The following is a 17,822-nucleotide window of genomic DNA, read 5'->3' on the forward strand; positions in this document are numbered from 1 at the left end:
TTTCTTTCTTTTTTTCCCCCCTCTTTTTTTCCTATCCCCCGCCCCCCCCACTCCCCAAAGGCAGGAGACCTGATTTCTGTAAACAACCCCCTAAAGGTACTCCCCTACCAATAGCAGCCCACTGTAAAATAGATAAGGTTCTCATTATGTATCCTCCATGTCTTGATCATAATTTCTATCATGGTTGACATTCTGGTCCAGTTATATCAGGTACATTCTCTGTAAGTCCTTTAGAAGACCGGGATAAAACCCTGCTGAATGCAGGATCATTTTGCCTTGGGGAGAGAGTTAGTCAAAGTGCACACAGTTCAAGGTGGATTTCTAGTCAGATTCTGCAGTACTGGGACATTCTGAAAGAAATATTTTTGAATTGAACATAGCTCAGAAGGAATTAAATTAGTCCTTTAATGCTTGGTTTTTCTCCAGAGCTATCAACACAAATTACTTTCTCAAATAGGCAGCTAAATATAATAACATAGCATTAAACTGAAAAGAAGAAGTTAATACTGTTATTATGTGATGCATTTTGTTTGACTGAATTGTGTGGATAATTTCCACCATAATTTCAGTGGTGTTTATAAAGATCTTTAAAAAGATTTCAGTTTAACATTTTCTTTTTTTATAGCTGTGTTTTTTCATAAGGTAATTGAATTTAAGATATCTGCACAGTATCTGTTTTGTCATCTTGATAACTGCTTAATAATATTTTGAATATAATAGTATTCTAACTTTCTTCTCTTCTTTTTCCTTTCTTCCTTTTTGGTTGTTTTTTTTTTTTTCCCCTTATTTCCTAAGGCTCTTAAAGATTTAATTAATCTGGCCTAACATAGATTATTTTTTTTTTGCCTTTCAGAAAGCAGGTTTTATTAAAGCAAAACCATTTGTTACAATGCAGTGTTACAACATCAGTCATCTACTCTAACCTGGGACTGTTCTCTTTCTTTTAAATCCTTGAGGAAGACTTCTTCCCAAATGGTTCATTCCAGCTATATTTGGACAAACTACACCTTGTAGCAGCTCTAAATATTTCAGGCAATTTTCTGTTTGTGAGATTTCTTTTCCCATGTGCTACATTTTCTTTGCAGTTCCTTGAATTGCCTTACGTGGTCGTGTTTAAATCTGCAAGGATTTATGTCTGGCTCCATTCTAGCTGGCATTACTTGGGTCACATCATACTTCACACTTTTCATGGATTGCTGTTCCTCTGTCAAACTTTAATGTGCCCAAAATCATGTTAACTAAAAGAAGATAATTAATATCAAGTGAAAATTTCATTCCTAGCATCAAACATGCTTTAAATGCATGTCCCATTGTTCTCTCAGATTCCACCTGTTTTGCCTGCTTAGTTCTTCCTTGTAGAATTTGCTATGGAAAAGGAAAGGTCTTTTTTTTTTTTCAGGTTATAGAGAACCTTCTAGCAGTCTGACTGGCATAACACTACTGGTCTTCTAGAAGCCTTTTTACCTACAATCTGCAGCCATATATTAGATGTCTTTTTCCCCCTTTCATTTTTATACCCACCCATTCCTATGGTCCATGGCTATTGTAAATCTGCCCATGAAGCAAATAGTGCATTCAGTTTAACAATCCCACCTTCAGCATCTTCACATGCATATAACTTAACTGTGGCAAAGGAAAAATGGAAGCAAGTAGAAGTTCCTTTTCCTGCTTCAGTGTGTTGCTGTGAAAACCAGATGCAAACAAAGAAGTAAAGAGGCTTTAGCTTATGACTCGTCTGTATTTGTATGAAAAGCTTCATGACTGTGCAGCATAAGGTATTTCTGAAATGTAGGATGTGTGTCCTGACCTCTCTGTCCAGTGCAGCCACAAGTCTGTCAGTTCTCACTGAAGGAAGCTGGCAGTTTGATTCTAGCTGTACAGACCCATGCTCCTAGTGTGATGCTGCTGCTAATTAAGTCCAGGATGGAAAAGATCGAAGCTATTTATTTTTCTTTTCCTTTTCTTTTTCTTTTTTTCCCCCCCATCACACCACAAGGCTGTTTCTTATTTTGAAGCTTCATTGCTCTCTGCTACGACGTTCACTGGAAGCCTCACCTGTTTGCTTGGTGGAGTTTTGGCTGGTAGTAGATTGCCATTTTAACTTGGCAACTTCAGAGTCTTGTGTCCCAATGGCCTGCCAGCTAAATTGGTGTGTTACAGATGAATGCACAGCTCACAGATGGTGTTTGAGTGTCTAGTGGCTCTCAGAAGTAGATATGTATTTGGTCAGGAGGAAGATTACATTTTTTCCTCCAAACAGAGCAAATGTCCTTGGGGATGTTTTCTGTGTCAAGGTAGAAACCATTCCATGCATCAGGTACGGGGGACTCTCTTAGCTTAAGCAGTGCTACCTACACATACAAGCATTTATTTTTCTCCTGGGCAGGGTATGCTGCTACTATTAACATAAATAATGGTTTTTTTTAACCTTGATTCTCCTGAGTTTCTATAGATATTTTAGCCCATCATCATTATTTTTAACTGAGATGATCTTGAAGGTGTATTTAGAATAGAATAGAATAGAATAGAATAGAATAGAATAGAATAGAATAGAATAGAATAGAATAGATCAGACCAGACCAGACCAGACCAGGTTGGAAGAGACCTTCAAGATCATCATGTCCATCCTATCATCCAACACCATCTGATCAACAAAACCAAGCACTCTGTCAAGTCTCCTCCTGAACACCTCCAATGATGGTGACTCCACCACCTCCCTGGGAAGCCCATGCCAATTTCTTCCTAACATCAAGTCTGAACTTCCCCTGGTGCAGCTTGAGACTGTGTCCTCTTGTTCTGGTGCTGGTTGCGTGGGAGAAGAGACTAGCCCCCGCCTGTCTACAACCTCCCTCTGATTGACCTGTAAGATTCTTCTCCAGGTCCTAAACTCTGTTCTATTGCTCATGTACAGGGCTGAGGATTTGTACTTATTTACTGGTAGAAAGCTTGATGGATAGTACTGTTTCTGAGATCTGCATTTCCACTGACATCTCACATCCTCCTACACCCAAGTGGTGATTTTTTTCTTATTCATTCATTGCCTTGCTTAAAGCAGTCAAAGGATAAGAAGCAGGGGAGGAGGAGTTACATGCTTTCTTTTGCTTCTTGACTGGCCTAGTCATGTCATGAGAATGAATAACAGAAGCTGTCCGCTGCCTTTTGTTCCGTTCTTGAATGAAATATAAACCAGAGCTGCTTCAAAGTTCTGAAGGCTGCACTTGAGTTTCCTCGTTTCATGTTTGTTCCCATCCAGAGCTGGAACCAGACAGACTGGAATATTTTAACAAAATCTGTTCTTGCAAGATTTCCAGGCAGTTGTGCCAAGCCAAAGGGCTCATGAAAATGCAGTTAAGCATGAAATAGGCAAAGTTTTAGTTGCCTACCTAAACTGCAGGCTTGGCGATAATAATGTGGGGGGTTTTGTCATTTTTTGCTTTGTCATTGTCAGATGCTGCTCAAAGCTGAAATGTGCAAAGCTCTGCCAGCTTTCTACAAGGAACCACACTGTCCTCCAGCACTATTGCCACTCTGCTTCAATTTTGGGATGCTTTCTTCCTCTTATGCTTCTTTCTCAGCTTGGTAAGAAATCTCTTCTTGCAAATGTCTCACTTAATTCCCTCAGGAAATTTTTAGTTAGCCAAAGGCAGTAAGGGGACTGCTGAGGACAGGAATCTGCTGCTGTTTGCCAATATTCTGTTGTCATAAACACTTAATGGAATCATACAATCACAGAATCGTTTTGGTTGGAAGAGACCTTTAAGATCATCAAGTCCAACTGTTAACAGAACACTGCCAGGTCACCACTAAACCGTGTCCCTCAGTACCACATCTACACATCTTTTAAATCTCTCAAAGAATGGTGACTTCACCACTTCCCTAGGCAGCCTGTTCTAGGTCTTGACAGCCATTTTAAGGAAGAAATTTATCTTGATATACGACCTAAACCTCCCCTGGTGCAACTTGAGGCCATTTCCTCTCATCCTGTTGCTTGTTACCTGGGAGAAGAGACTGACCCCTCACTACAACCTCCTTTCAGGTAGTTGTAGGGAGTGAGAAGGTCTGTCCTGAGCTGCCTTTTCTCCAGACTAAATAGCTCTTATTCCCTCAGCTGCTCCTCATAGGATTTGTTCTCTAGTCCTCTCAGCAGCTTTGTTGCCCTTCTTTGGACATGCTCCAGCACCCCAATGTCCTTCTTGTAGTAAGAACACTGTATTCAAGGTGCTGTATTTTGAAGCTAGCACAGATGCATCCAGAGGAATAGGAGGCTGTCAGCACTTTCTTCTGCTCCTTTTTAATGAACACATCTTGGCCCACTGGCCCACAGTGTCCATTCCTCAGTATGGAAGGAGGTAGTCATCCCTCCAAGGCAATAGCTCTGCCAGCATGTATGCCCATGAGCTTCTTGGCGTGAGCTGGTTGTGGAAGAAGTTCAACTGATGTGTTTGTTCTGGCTCCTGGCTATGCACATGATGCAAACACACCTGGGCTGTGGCTGATCCAGAGCCTGCTGCCTACTGGCCATTTCCTCATGAGTTGGCACAGCCTGGTCATTGGAAAGGAACTTGTCTGCTGTTGCCCTCCTCCCCAAGTTGGTGTGGCAGTGTGGGTGTTGCCAGGTGCACTCACATACCTGTGTCATGTGCTTTGAAGCAACCCAAACCAATTATTGCAGTCACTGGCTGCCTATTTTTTCCTGCTTTGCAAAGATGTTTCATTCCTAAAGCCTGCCTTTGGATTTTACATGCTTCTGGCAACTTCTTTCTCTCTTTTTTTTTTTCTTTCTCTCTCCTACCACAGGTGCACCTGAAAAATAAACCTGCCAGGACTTCCTTCTGTACCATGAGTCTAGATTTTTCAGCAAGCTGGAGATCTACTTCTCCTACAAGCACTTGTGTTAAGAAATTAACTCACGACCCTTCAGGTCTTTTGCCACCACTGGTGGTTGTAGCCAGGTGAGGGTCAGTCTCTTCTCCCAGGCAACCTGTGACAGAATGAGAAGACACAGTCTCAAGCTGCACCAGGGGAGGTTTAGGCTGGATGTTAGGAAGAAATTCTTCCCAGAAAGAGTGATTGGTTATTGGAATGGGCTGCCCAGGGAGGTGGTGGAGTCACCATCACTGGAAGTGTTTAAAAGGAGATTGGATGAGGCACTTAGTACCATGGCTTAGTTGATTAGATGGTGTTGGGTTGGACTCAATGATCTCAAAGGTCTTTTCCAACCTGGTTAATTCTGTATACTGTATTCTCTCTTAAAGCACATAGACCCTAGATAGCCTCTATAACTGTGATACCTGTTTTCTTGGGGCTTGCAAACTGAATATGAAGCACTAAATGTGTACTAAAAAGAGATGGGGGTGGGGGGGAAGTTCTTTAATCCATGGCAAATGTTTTCCCTGGGTATATTCATTTTGCATACAAATAAACAAAAAAGTAATATTTTATTAGGAATCCAGTGGATAGAATAATGGACTGTAACTCAGCAGAGTTCAGTTCACAGCTCTGCCGTTGGCTTATTGGGCAAAGTCATTTGTATCATCACCAGACGGCCTGGGATAAAGGCAATTTCTTTGTAATGCAACATGAGATCTATAAAGGGAAAAAAAATATTGTGCAAAAGGAATAATAATCAAATCCATCTAATGATAATAAAATTACATGTTTCATATGTATGTTTATGTTGTGCTCAGTGGAATGAGCCAGATTCTCTTCTGCCTCGTGCTTCGTCCGTGTTACTTTTAACTGGCTTCCATTTTAAGGGCTGAGTGTATGAATGCATCATTTTTAAATAAGCTCCAGGTTATTTAAAATATCTTCTGATTACTTAAAACAATCTGAAGACTATTTACATTCTGCATCTTCAGATTCAGATCTGTGCCTTCAGATACAGGTGAGGCTCTTAACTGGAAGTGAAAGCATTTCATTGTAGGAACACTGGGCAACATCTTCTGCATTTTCATTACTGTTGAAAAACCATAAATGACTTTATGGCTAAGCTTAAAATTCCTGCCATTTGCAGTGATGATGGGGAGGGGTCTTTTTCATTCATAAACTGAGTAAAGGCATTGCACAGATTCTTGAGCTGTGAGGACTGTAGCTCCCTAAAATCAATTTGCATAAAGTCGTTTGTGTCTGCATTTGCTTTTTAAATCTCTGACTGCACGAGTAACATAAAACGTTTATTTTCCTTTATTTTATGCAATGTAAGTAATAAATATGTTCAGGACCAGATCCTGAATGCCACAGCTGGTATATACCAGTGTAGCTCTGGAGTAAGCAGGGTTGCATTGGCTGAGAATCCACACAATCTCCCCCCCGCCATTCAGCTGTAAGTGCCAGTCTTGCAGTGCCTCGTATAAATGTTCACCACAGTTTGTCAGCAGCAAAGCTGTCACCCAACAGTACACACTGCCTTCTATCAGCCATTACTTTCCTGTCATCATCATCAAGTGTAGCTTAAGAGAATCTGTGCATCGTTTCTTTCCTTCTGAACAATTTCCATTGAAATAATTGACCTGCTTTTATGGTAATTTGGGCTCTGCTATTTGTTGCTGCAGCATTTTGCAAAGAAAAATGCAAAACTAATGCCCTAGAACAGAAACATTCAGCCAAATTACTTACCAGTAATCCAAGGAATCATGGATAAATCCATTGCTCAAGTGGCTTCTCATTTGGAGCTTTATATAGTTTTCACCCAAGGGTTGAGATTTGGGTGTTTTGTGGGTGGAGGGGTTGTTTTGTTTTTGAAAGGTAATGCTCGTGCTCTCTGCCCTAGAGCAACTTTACATAAATCTCTTCTGAAAACTGTATCTGCCAGCACTGTCACTCCACCCACAAGCTTTTGCTAGTAGCACCAGCTAAAAATATTTAAAGGGGCTGTTTCCACTTGTTTGGTGCATTTCATTTCGTGTTTCTGCCTCTTCCTTTCTTCAAAAAATTTTATAGGAGATTTAAGGCCAGCGTTTTGAAGTGACAACCACTAACCAGCCTTACAGTGTGATTAATGAGAATCCAGGGACAGTTTGCTCTAACTTACAAGTAAGATGGGGCCCACTGAATTTGTTTTAAACTAGATAAAGTGATTCCAGTTATAGGTCGGGACTGAGTCACTGGGTCTTCTGTATTTTCCACTAGTTTCATAGCATCATAGAATCAGTAAGGTTGGAAAAGACCTCAAAGATCCTCAAGTCCAACCTGTTACCCAAGACCTCGTGGCTACAAAACCATGGCACCAAGTGCCGCGTCCAATCCCTTTTTGAACACCTCCAGGGATGGTGACTCCACCACTTCCCTGGGCAGCACATTGAACTGGCCAATTACTGTTTCTGGGAAGAACTTCTTCCTCACCTCAAGCCTAAACTTCCCCTGGTGCAGCTTGAGACTGTGTCCTCCTGTTGTGTTGCTGGTTGCCTGGGAGATGCTGTCCTGCTAGTTTAAGCAGGGTCATTGTCAGTGGAAGGCTTCTACTCTTTGATAACAGCAAATACCCTCTGAATTTCTCTACTTACCTCTGTAAATTCATTTAGTAGTTTGATTCCCATGGCTGAGAGAGCCATTGTCTCAGCAGGAATTACATGGCTCACAGGTGGAGACACTAGCTCTCTTTGGACCTGTTGAAAGTGGAAATAGGCTGGGGAGCAATGGAATGATGAAGGCACAAGCTGAGTATTTTTATAGCTCCCTAAGCCTTAGGGACGTTTGAAAGCCACATTTTGCATGGTGTTCTTACACAAGCAGCTTTCACACAATGAGTTAGTGAGCTGGAGTGAGGGTATTTACAAATTGCTTGTGAAAGTACTGATTGCCAGATTACAGAATCACAGTGGTTGAGAAGGACCTCAAAAGATCCTGCTTCTCTGAGGAAGTACTTACCTCACTTTCCCCACCCAGTGTTTTGGTCACTAGCATTTCTCAGTGTTTGTGGGGCTCCAGGACTGCTGTGAATAAAAAAAGGTGTTTCCAGCACTCTGGGCTGCGTGCTCTCCTTCTCAATCTGTGTGCTGGGTAGGAGGAAGGATTTGTATAGTGAATGTTTCGCTCTGGTGCTACTTGTTTGGAGGTAGCTTCATTGAGTAAATTGAGCCCGTATAATCCAATAGCAAATGACTCTTAGATGAAATAAGGGGGTGATCTAAATCCAGGCTTTTGTGGCAAACGTGGTTACTCATGCTCTTAGCACAGAGATGAAGATTGGCAGAGATCCCTGTAGGATGTGGATTTCTGTCATGGGTGAGGCTGGGTGGGACATCTGTGTAATTCTGCCTGTTTGATGAGGGATGAGAAGAGTATTATGAACTAAGGTTGGGTTTGCTTTTTCTTCTGTCTTTTTTGCACAAACAGCAAACTGTTTGGTGTAGCTACAATAACTGTGTGGCTACTCTGGCCTTAGTAACTCTCCTCAAGAAGTGAATAATGTAACACTAGATTTTGATGATGTTATTATAGAGGACAAAATTTTCTTCATAAAAAAATAAAATGTAGTACATGGTCATTGTAGTATAATACCACAGTCAAGTAGATTTCTTATTGTACATTTTTCTTTGTCTCTTTCTCACACAAGCCTAGACTATGATTTCATGATGTTAATGAAATGTGTTGTCATGTTCCTGTAGGCTGCTGTGGGTAAATAATTACAGTATGAGGAAGGTGATTCATGATGTGGCCCTGAGTCTGTGAAGTAGGACTTTGTGACTGATTATGGTATAAGCAAAGTGGACTGCAGTGTCTCAATAAGCTCTTCAAAACCCCTGACAGATCAACCTATAGTCACTGCAAGGATTACCTGTCTTAGGCCAAAAGATGCTTCTGTAAGAAGGTTTGCTACTTGAGGCTTCTTAATGACCCAAACCCTACTTTTTGTGATGTCTTCCTGAAAGCTTCCCCTCATGCTCTTCAACCAACTGGATATCTCATGAGAAAAGGGGCTGGCTGACAACATGCCTTCTACACATGCATCCTTCTCAATACTGAGGATCAGGAGTAATGTGATGCCAAAGCTGATCCCAAAACTGAGACCTGTGGCTGGCACATTCAGGGTTTTTATTTCCCCTGCTCAAACCTACACCAAAAGCAAACTTCTTTTATGTTTCTCCTGTGCTATTCACAACCCTCTTTGGGACTGCTGGAGAAAGAAATGTACACAGCTATTGAAGAGACCCGTGTGTGTAGGCAGGAAAATGCAGTGCAAGTATTGCTGTCACTTTTTCTCCTGTCGTAGGCTCTGCTTTTAAAAGCCAGCATGCCTGCTTCCACAAAAAAAACCACACCCAGATCTGTGTATTCCTGAACTTTCAGAAGCCTTAATCAACATAAATAACAGTTTGAACATGATGACATTGTATTTAGTCCCAGAGATGTGCATCTCAGCTGCTTAGTCATTGAAAGCAGTGTAAATAAGCGTAGCAGTTAGAAGTTTCAAAAGGTCAAAGAAGCCACTGTCTTTTCAGCTTTGAATCAGCTTAGAGACTCCAGTTCCTTGGAAACATAATGCCAAAGCTGCATCTCTGTGTCTCTTTTTTTTTTCCTTCCCCCTTTTGGAGCAGCACAGGCAAACAACACCACGCTCAGTAGCAGGATTCTGTACTGTACAAGTTCCTTTCTATTTTTTCTTTCACTTGAAAGCAGTGTAAAGAGGAGTTCTAGCCCATTGAAACATTTGTCTGAAGTTCTCTCACCCAAACATCAAAAAGCTGCTCATGTTCTTCAATAAAATCAAGGCTTTTTCAGTACAAATATGACAATTCTTTCACAATTTTCTTAGAAGGAAAATAAGTGATAAAGTGCTTCTCAGGGAGCAATTTGTGAGAAAATTGACAATAAAGCAAAAGACTTTAAAAGACTTGGCTTAAAGATGTGGTTGAGGGGTTTGTTGTTGTTTTCTCTATAAAAGCAGAGGCGTGATTTCTGGGAGGTAGCCACTTATTGCCCAGACTGCAATGGAAAAAAGCTGTTTATGTGTCAGTCAGATGCATCAGTCAATCAAAAGTTCTGATCAGAACCTTTGCCATGGTTATCTGCACGACAGGACTCTATGTTGCTTCAGCAACTGCTATTATATGTTTGGGGTTTTTTCCCAAATGACTCTTTGTTTTATTTCCATATATTTACAGTTGCCACTCTGTTGCTGAAGTGAAGCTGGCCAGACAAGTTGTTGAGCGTTTCCATTTCATAATCTACGCAGCCTTCTCTGAGCTGGGGACCATACGCTGGCACTCTGGGGACTTCTGGCTGCTCATGCTGCTGGTGATTTTACTTTGGTTTGTGAGGCTTTACCTACATTATTTGAGCCAGTGGCTCTTCCTTCAGACCATCTCAGTTCCTGTTACAAAGTAAGTCACACTTTTTCTTCATACTCTTCCAGGCTGGACAGATGGGCAGAATCCAACAGCATGAGACTGAACACATCCAAGTGCCGGGTTCTGCACATTGGCCACAGCAACCCCATGCAGTGCTACAGGCTGGGGTCAGAGTGGCTGGAGAGTGGCCAGGCAGAGAGGGACCTGGGGGTGCTGACTGAAGGAAGGCTGAACATGAGCCTGCAGTGTGCCCAGGTGGCCAAGAAGGCTAATGGCATCCTGGCCTGTATCAGGAACAGTGTGGCCAGGAGGAGCAGGGAGGTCATTCTGCCCCTGTAGTCAGCACTGGTTAGTCCACACCTTGAGTCCTCAGTCCAGTTCTGAGCCCCTCAGTTTAGGAAGGAGGTTGACTTGCTGGAGCATGTCCAGAGAAGGGCAACAAAGCTGGGGAGGGGTTTGGAGCACAGCCCTATGAGGAGAGGCTGAGGGAGCTCGGGTTGCTTAGCCTGGAGAAGAGGAGGCTCAGGGGAGACCTTATTGCTCTCTACAACTACCTGAAGGGAGGTTATAGACAGGTGGGGGTTGGTCTCTTCTCCCAAGCAACCAGCACCAGAACAAGAGGACACAGTCTCAAGCTGTGCCAGGGGAGGTTTAGGCTAGATGTTAGGAAGAAATTCTTCATAGAGAGTGTGATTTGCCATTGGGATGTGCTGCCCAGGGAGGTGGTGGAGTCACCATCACTGGAGGTGTTTAGGAGGAGACTTGATGGGGTGCTTGGTTGCATGGTTTAGTTGAATAGATGGTGTTGGATGATGGGTAGGATGCAATGATCTTGAAGGTCTCTTCCAACCAGGTCTGGTCTATTCTATTCTATTCTATTCTATTCTATTCTATTCTATTCTATTCTATTCTATTCCTAATACAAAGAGCATGATTCAAAGCATTTCCCTTGCACTACAAAGAGAATGGATAAACTCATGCTAAGGGCCCTGCATGCAAGCCCTGATAGGAGCATTTGCAGATATTAGTTGATAAATGACCACATAATCCAGACTCCAGATGATCTGATGTGTAAATGTGACTCTTAACAGAAAGGAGAAGGTGTTAAAAATACTTATTTTCAACTCAGAACAGGATCTGTCCATTTCTGCACCTTGTGTCATATCTACTCCTCCCCCCTCCTGAGATACCCAGCAGGTTATGCAACTTCCCCAAGAATAATTTATCATCTTGCTTCAAGTATTTAAAAATGCCTAAGATGTGTGCAAAACTGAAGAAGCATTTAAATCATATTTGATGTTACCAAAGTGATCTATGAGTAAAATACTTTGAAGAATTTCCCTTTGATATATCAGCTTCACCGTGAGGACTGCAGTGAGTTGACATATTTTAACTATATGATACATTGACTTTAGCTTGGGAATTGTAGCTCTTCAGAGAGTTCCAGGAAAGTCATTACTTGCCATTACTTGCCATGGAATAAAAAAATAATCAGTCACAATGTGCTACATATTTGGGTCTCCATAAGTTTCTGTGGGGTAGAGCAAAGGGTTTACAGAGCAAAAAGGCATGCTTAAGGAAGGGAAGATTTTTCCAACAGATTTTTGTGGTTTGTTTGTCCCTTCAAATTACAAAACCACAGAATGCTAGGAGTTGGAAGGGACCTCTGAATCACAGAATCACCCAGATTGGAAGAGACCTCAAAGATCATCATGTCCAACCTGTCACCACAGACCTCATGACTAAACCATGGCACCAAGTGCCACGTCCAATCTCCTCTTGAACACCTCCAGGGATGGTGACTCCACCACCTCCCTGGGCAGCCCATTCCAATGGCTAACAACTCTCTCAGTGAAGAACTTTCTCCTCACCTTGAGCCTAAACTTCCTCTGGCACAGCTTGAGACTGTGTCCTCTTGTTCTGGTGCTGGCTGCCTGAGAGAAGAGACCAACCTCCTCCTGGCCACAACCACCCTTCAGGTAGTTGTAGACATCAATAACGTCTCACCTGAGCCTCCTCTTCTCCAGATCAGTTAGTTCAAGCCCCTTGCTGACGTGGCTTCACTGGGCAAAGGCTACCCAGGACTGCACTCAGGTGTTGAATCTCCCCTACAAAGGACATTCCACAATGTCTCTGGGCAGCCTGTTTCAGTGCTCTGACACCTACAAAGGAAATAAGTGTTTTTTCCTTTGGGAAAAGAATGGGACCTCCTGCATTCCAATTTGTGCCTCGTTGCCCCTTGTTCTCTCACTGGGTACCACTAAATAGAGTCTGGACCCATCCTCTTGACCCCTGCCCTTTAGGCATTGGTAAGATCCCCTCTCAGTTTTCTGCAGGCTAAACAGCACCAGGTCTTCCATTCTTTTCTTTAAAGAGAGCTACTCCGGCCCCCTCATCATCTTCATAATCCTCTGCTAGAGTCTTTCCAGTAGTTCCTTCTTTCTCTTCAACTGGGGAGCCCAGAACTGGAGATAGTACTCCAGACATGGCCTCACTAGGGACTCATCAGGAGCCAGTATCATGAAACTCTATGACCTTTATGCCTGCTATGATACTGGGATTATTGGCTAAAATGTGAACATGGTGTCTGAGCAGATTCTGGAGAGTGTTGTTAAGGTGTTCTTCTAGATCTTAATGCAAAGCCAGTCATGTGTCCCTTCTGGCCTTGCACAGCCCAGGCGGGTTCAGCCAGCTGGCATTAAAACTTCTGGGAGGCCAAGCATCAAGAGTCTGTGAAAGCAAAGGAAACACAACAGAAGGAAGCAATGTGTGAGAGAACAGTGGTCATGTTCAAAGCCACTAATCACAGCTGTCCCAGGCAGTCAGCTAGATAAAGGATAATGTTCTCAGGCCAAGATGCCCTGGATCAGCATCCCAATCTGTAGCTGTGTGCCTGTAAAACGTAAGATCAAGTTGAGAGCACTATCTAGTCCCACCAAATACATAGTAGCACTCATGAGTTAGTACCAAAGAGAGAATCAAACTGCTTTGCCCTTAGTTAAGAGCAGAATTTAAGGGATGTTGATAGACCTGGATGATTTTTGCCATGAATTTCAGCATCTATATGTAGCTCTCCAAACCATGCATCTCCTGTCTCCTACAGTGCCACCAAATCTTCTCATTATGTGAGCTTTGCAAGTTCCATTATCCCACGGTAGCGATATGACATTTCCAGTCACATTAGGGATGCTAAAAGCTGTGTCTTTGGTATCATATTTTTTGCTTTGTACAGTGTCAAAAAAGGATGAGTAGGCAGAGAGGGCTGAGCTCCTGAGGCCTGTGCTCATGTTCACAGAATCACAGAACCAGGTTGTAAGAGACCTCCAAGTTCATCAAGTCCAACTGATCACCCAACCCTAACTAATCAACTAGACCATGGCACTAAGTGCCTCATGCAGTCTTTCCTTAAACACCTTCAGGGGCATTGACCCCACCACCTCCCTGGGCAGCCCATTCCAATTCTGGGAGCTAAGGTCTTCCTAGAACCCTGCATGCACAGTTTCAAGGGCCTGGACTGGGAATCAGAGGCAATCAGAGGACATGGAGGCAGGAGGAGGAGGAACAATTTTGTTGAGCAGCTTTGTACAGTTTATGGTTAGAGAGTTGTGACCAAGACAGGGCTGCAACTTCACAAAGCAACATGCTGTATGCATGGTTCTTTTTTTCTAATGGTTTTCCCAGGAGCACAGACAAACTCTTTCATTTTTCTTATTCACAGATTTCAGCTTTTCCCTCACACTGTTGAACTGTGCTACCAGAACTCCTTACTGCAGACCAGTGAAGAATTGGTCATGGTTGCGGTGGGACCCCTAACCCTGAACGCTGGGCTGCTGCTTATGGTCCTGATCAGATGGGGCTGTCAGCAGCTGTTTGACTCATTCCCTTCCTTCTTGTCAAAGTTTATCATAGCTATGGGACTCTGGACACTGCTAGACCCCTTGGCAGTGTTTGTAGTGGATTCACTCCTGGGGGTAAGTCACTTAAAATAACTTGGACATGAGACCTTGACGTAGAAGTTTGTTTTATTCAGTGAATCACTGAAAGATATGAAATTCCACCCCTGGCAATGGAACATGAAAGTTAAAAAGAAATTAAATAATAATGTTATACATTACCTTTTTATTAACAAAATTCCCATCTAATGGAGTCACTGCGTTTCTGCATAAAATTAAGAGCACTGCACAAGCCATATATGGAGAGAAGAAAGGAAATCCACCACTGGAATGATTGCATCTGCTTTGAAAAGGATTACTTCAATTTTGGATGTTAGTGGAGATGGATTAATGAGCAGTCCTGATTATTATTAGTGCTTCAGACTTTTTTCTAAGCACTGGAACAGGAAAAATGAACAAAACTAGAGGCTGTTGTGGACTTCTCTGATATACAGGGTGGGTAATATAATGTGCTGACACACCTAAAAAGACTTGTGTGATTGAAAGATATCTTTAAGGAAAGAGCTTCATCATATGTAAAATCATGAGAACAAAGCTCCCAGCTCTCTCTGTGCATAGCTGTGTGGTGTGTAGCCCATCCCTACTTTGGCAACTTGGGACATTTACCACATCCAAGGTAACACCCAGCTTCCCAGAGCACGTGTTTCAGATCTGGCTCTCACTTTGTAGGTGATACAGGGTGATTCTGATGGGCATAGCGTGCTGAGAGCTCTTCTGTGATTATGGTATTGTTCTTGCTCTGCTCTTGTCTGCCTTTTCAAGACATCTTTCTTTCTGTTGGTCACGCCAGATCAAACAGCAATCCACAGTCCTTGTTGTGGATCAGGTTTTCTCAGGCCTCTCAGCTCTTCATCCACGATCCTGTGCTGTGCTTTTAAGAAGTCCTATTAAAAATCTGAACTTCCACATGGTGTTTCCTATTGTGGTGCCCTTGAAAATGAAAATTAAAATATTCAAGAAATTAAATTGCTGCTCACTTGGGAGCTAATTGCAGTATTTTAAGCATGTGGCAACACATTGTACTTTTTGCTTGGACAACCCACTGTTTATTTTTCTATTAGAATAGAATAGAATTAGCCAGGCTGGAAGAGACCTTTGAGGTCATCACATCCAACCCACCATCCAACACCATCTAATCAGCTAAACCATGGCACCAAGCACCCCATCAAGTCTCTTCCTAAACACCTCCAATGATGGTGACTCCACCACCTCCCCAGGCAGCCCATTCCAATGGCCAATCACTCTCTCTATGAAGAATTTCTTCCTAACATCCAGCCTAAACCTCTCCTGGCACAGCTTGAGACTCTGTTCTCTTGTTCTGGTGCTGGTTGCCTGGGAGAAGAGACCAGCCCCTGCCTGTCTATAACCTCCCTTCAGGTAGCTGTAGAGAGCAATAAGGTCTCCCCAGAGCCTCCTCTTCTCCAGGCTAAAATACAGTCAGATTGGATTCATTATCCATTGCAAATAGGGCTTTTTTATGCTTGGTCAGCAGGACACGTGAGATACCCAGAAAGTAACTAAAATTTTCATTACACCATTACAAAAACACCCCTCTCTCTCTCTCTCCCTCTCTCTCTCTCTCTCTCTCTCCCTCTCTCTCTCTCTCTCCCTCTCTCTCTCACTCTCTGTGCTTCACACTGAAAATCTGGTGATCTTAGCCACCAAGGTTATCTTTGGTAGAAACTCATTTGTTCAAAAAATTACACAATATACTGTGAGCATCCTTGCCAAAGTGAAACTCTAGCTCTTACATGTGTTTTCTTTATTGCATTTGTAATTTTTCCTTTCCCCCCTGGCATTCTTTCAGCAGCTATTTCAGATTTACTTGCCAATCTATTTTAGATCAAGCATTTTGAAAATGTTTTGTTGTGGTAATACAAGTTATTTTAGTGATAGAATGTATTTTAGTATCCTAAATGGCTTTAATACTCATGAAAGATGACAGATACCCCTAGAGACAATGGCTCTTCTGTTGACTAATTTCATTTTTTTTCTTATTTAGGGAAGACTAGAGAGCCAGTTGCATATTTGGAGGGCTTCAGCTCATAGTTCAAGATGCTCTGTCAAACGTGTATTGATTTGCTACCAGCTTGTGGAAGGGTGTTCCAGGGGTAAAAAGCTTTCCTGTGATTTTGGAGAATGCAATTTTAGTTGTGGTTCTGCCAGAGGTTTCCCAGAACCGATCACTTGGTCTCTCTGTAGCTTGTAAAATGCAGAGAGCACCATCCCTTTGGCCATGTGGATATGTGTCATCATAAAAAACATTAGAGATTGCAAAGTGCTCACATGAGCATCACTCTGTGGTGTGATATTGTCTTGGGTTGAGTGGACACAGAGCTCTTTTACCTCCCCCCAGAGGAGTGGAACAAAACCGCTCCAGAGAATTGAAATTGTTAAATGGAAATGCTATTCACAAACATACACACAGATACAAAACACACCCATTCAAATTTAGCCTTGGCCCAGTTCTCCAACCTGGGCTTACCAAAACGTCACTTGGCTGACACCTTCCAAAACCTTCCCCCCAGCAAGGCCAAACATCAAGCCTCAATGCTCCCTCTCATACCTCCTATACCCCTCCCATACCTCCCTGTTCCCCCCCCAACCTAGGCCCACGTTTTACAGCTACGAATTATCATTGCCAAGGCTGCAGAAGGCTGCAAACCTCCCCTGCAAGAGAAAAAGGGTCTGTGCTGGGAGCAAGGAGAGGGAGACACAGCCTCAAGCTGCACCAGGGGAGGTTTAGGGTCAAGGTGAGGAGAAAGTTCTTCACAGAGAGAGTTGTTAGCCATTGGAATGGGCTGCCCAGAGAGGTGGTTGAGTCATCATCCCTGGAGGTGTTCAAAAAGGGATTGGATGTGGCACTTGAAGCCATGGTTTAGTAGTCATGAGGTATTGGGTGACAGGTTGGACTTGATGATCATTAAGGTCTTTTCCAACATTATCAATCCTATGATTCTATGAAAAGGGGCAGAACTGACAATAGTGTCCATTTATATAGGGGTGCAGGCTGATGGGAACGAAATAACAAAGATTACACTTTCCTGTGTCCATCTTCTAGACTGTGTAGCCCATTGGAGGACTTCTATCTCTATGGTTAAGACATCCCAATCTTAAACCCATAACAGAAAGGTACCAAAGATAGATATTGACAGATACTATTGAAACCATTTCAAGTGAAGTCACCTTGCTTGGATCATGCTTTTGAGAGCCACAGAAAGATAAATACAATCTCTTTGCTTGACTCTATTTTTACCCAGCCAGAAAGAACTGCTTGGATGAGAGAGAAATTTATTCTTATTTGCTATTCAAATAGACTTTTGTGTCTCTGGAGGGATGTGAGGACGTGACTGCTGTGCAGAGGATTGTCCTTGGTAGACAGTCTCTCTGGTGAGAAAATGGTGGAGGCAGGCAGCTTTTTTTCTTTTGCAAGGAGGTAGAACATGGACATCAAACAGAAGTAGGAGATAATATATTGTAATATATTTCCTTTAGTTAGTTTTTTGTTTGGCTGGTTTTGTTTGTTTATTTTAAGTCTACAGACAGGTCTGAATTAGTGACTGGTCTATATGCCATT

At 42.6% G+C, this 17,822-nt stretch overlaps 1 protein-coding gene across 1 annotated transcript in view; it reads left to right on the plus strand.

Moving 5' to 3' along the window:
* The window catches only part of LOC128897417 (uncharacterized), a 98,196-nt gene that overhangs the window by 31,994 nt on the left and 48,380 nt on the right, over positions 1–17,822 (plus strand). Inside the window, exons 4-5 of the mRNA XM_054164027.1 lie at positions 10,107–10,325; positions 14,011–14,263. Coding sequence (XP_054020002.1) covers positions 10,107–10,325; positions 14,011–14,263 — 472 coding nt within the window. The remainder of the gene's footprint in view (positions 1–10,106; positions 10,326–14,010; positions 14,264–17,822) is intronic.

This window comes from Dryobates pubescens, chromosome 9 (assembly GCF_014839835.1).
Source record: "Dryobates pubescens isolate bDryPub1 chromosome 9, bDryPub1.pri, whole genome shotgun sequence".
NCBI lineage: Eukaryota > Metazoa > Chordata > Aves > Piciformes > Picidae > Dryobates > Dryobates pubescens.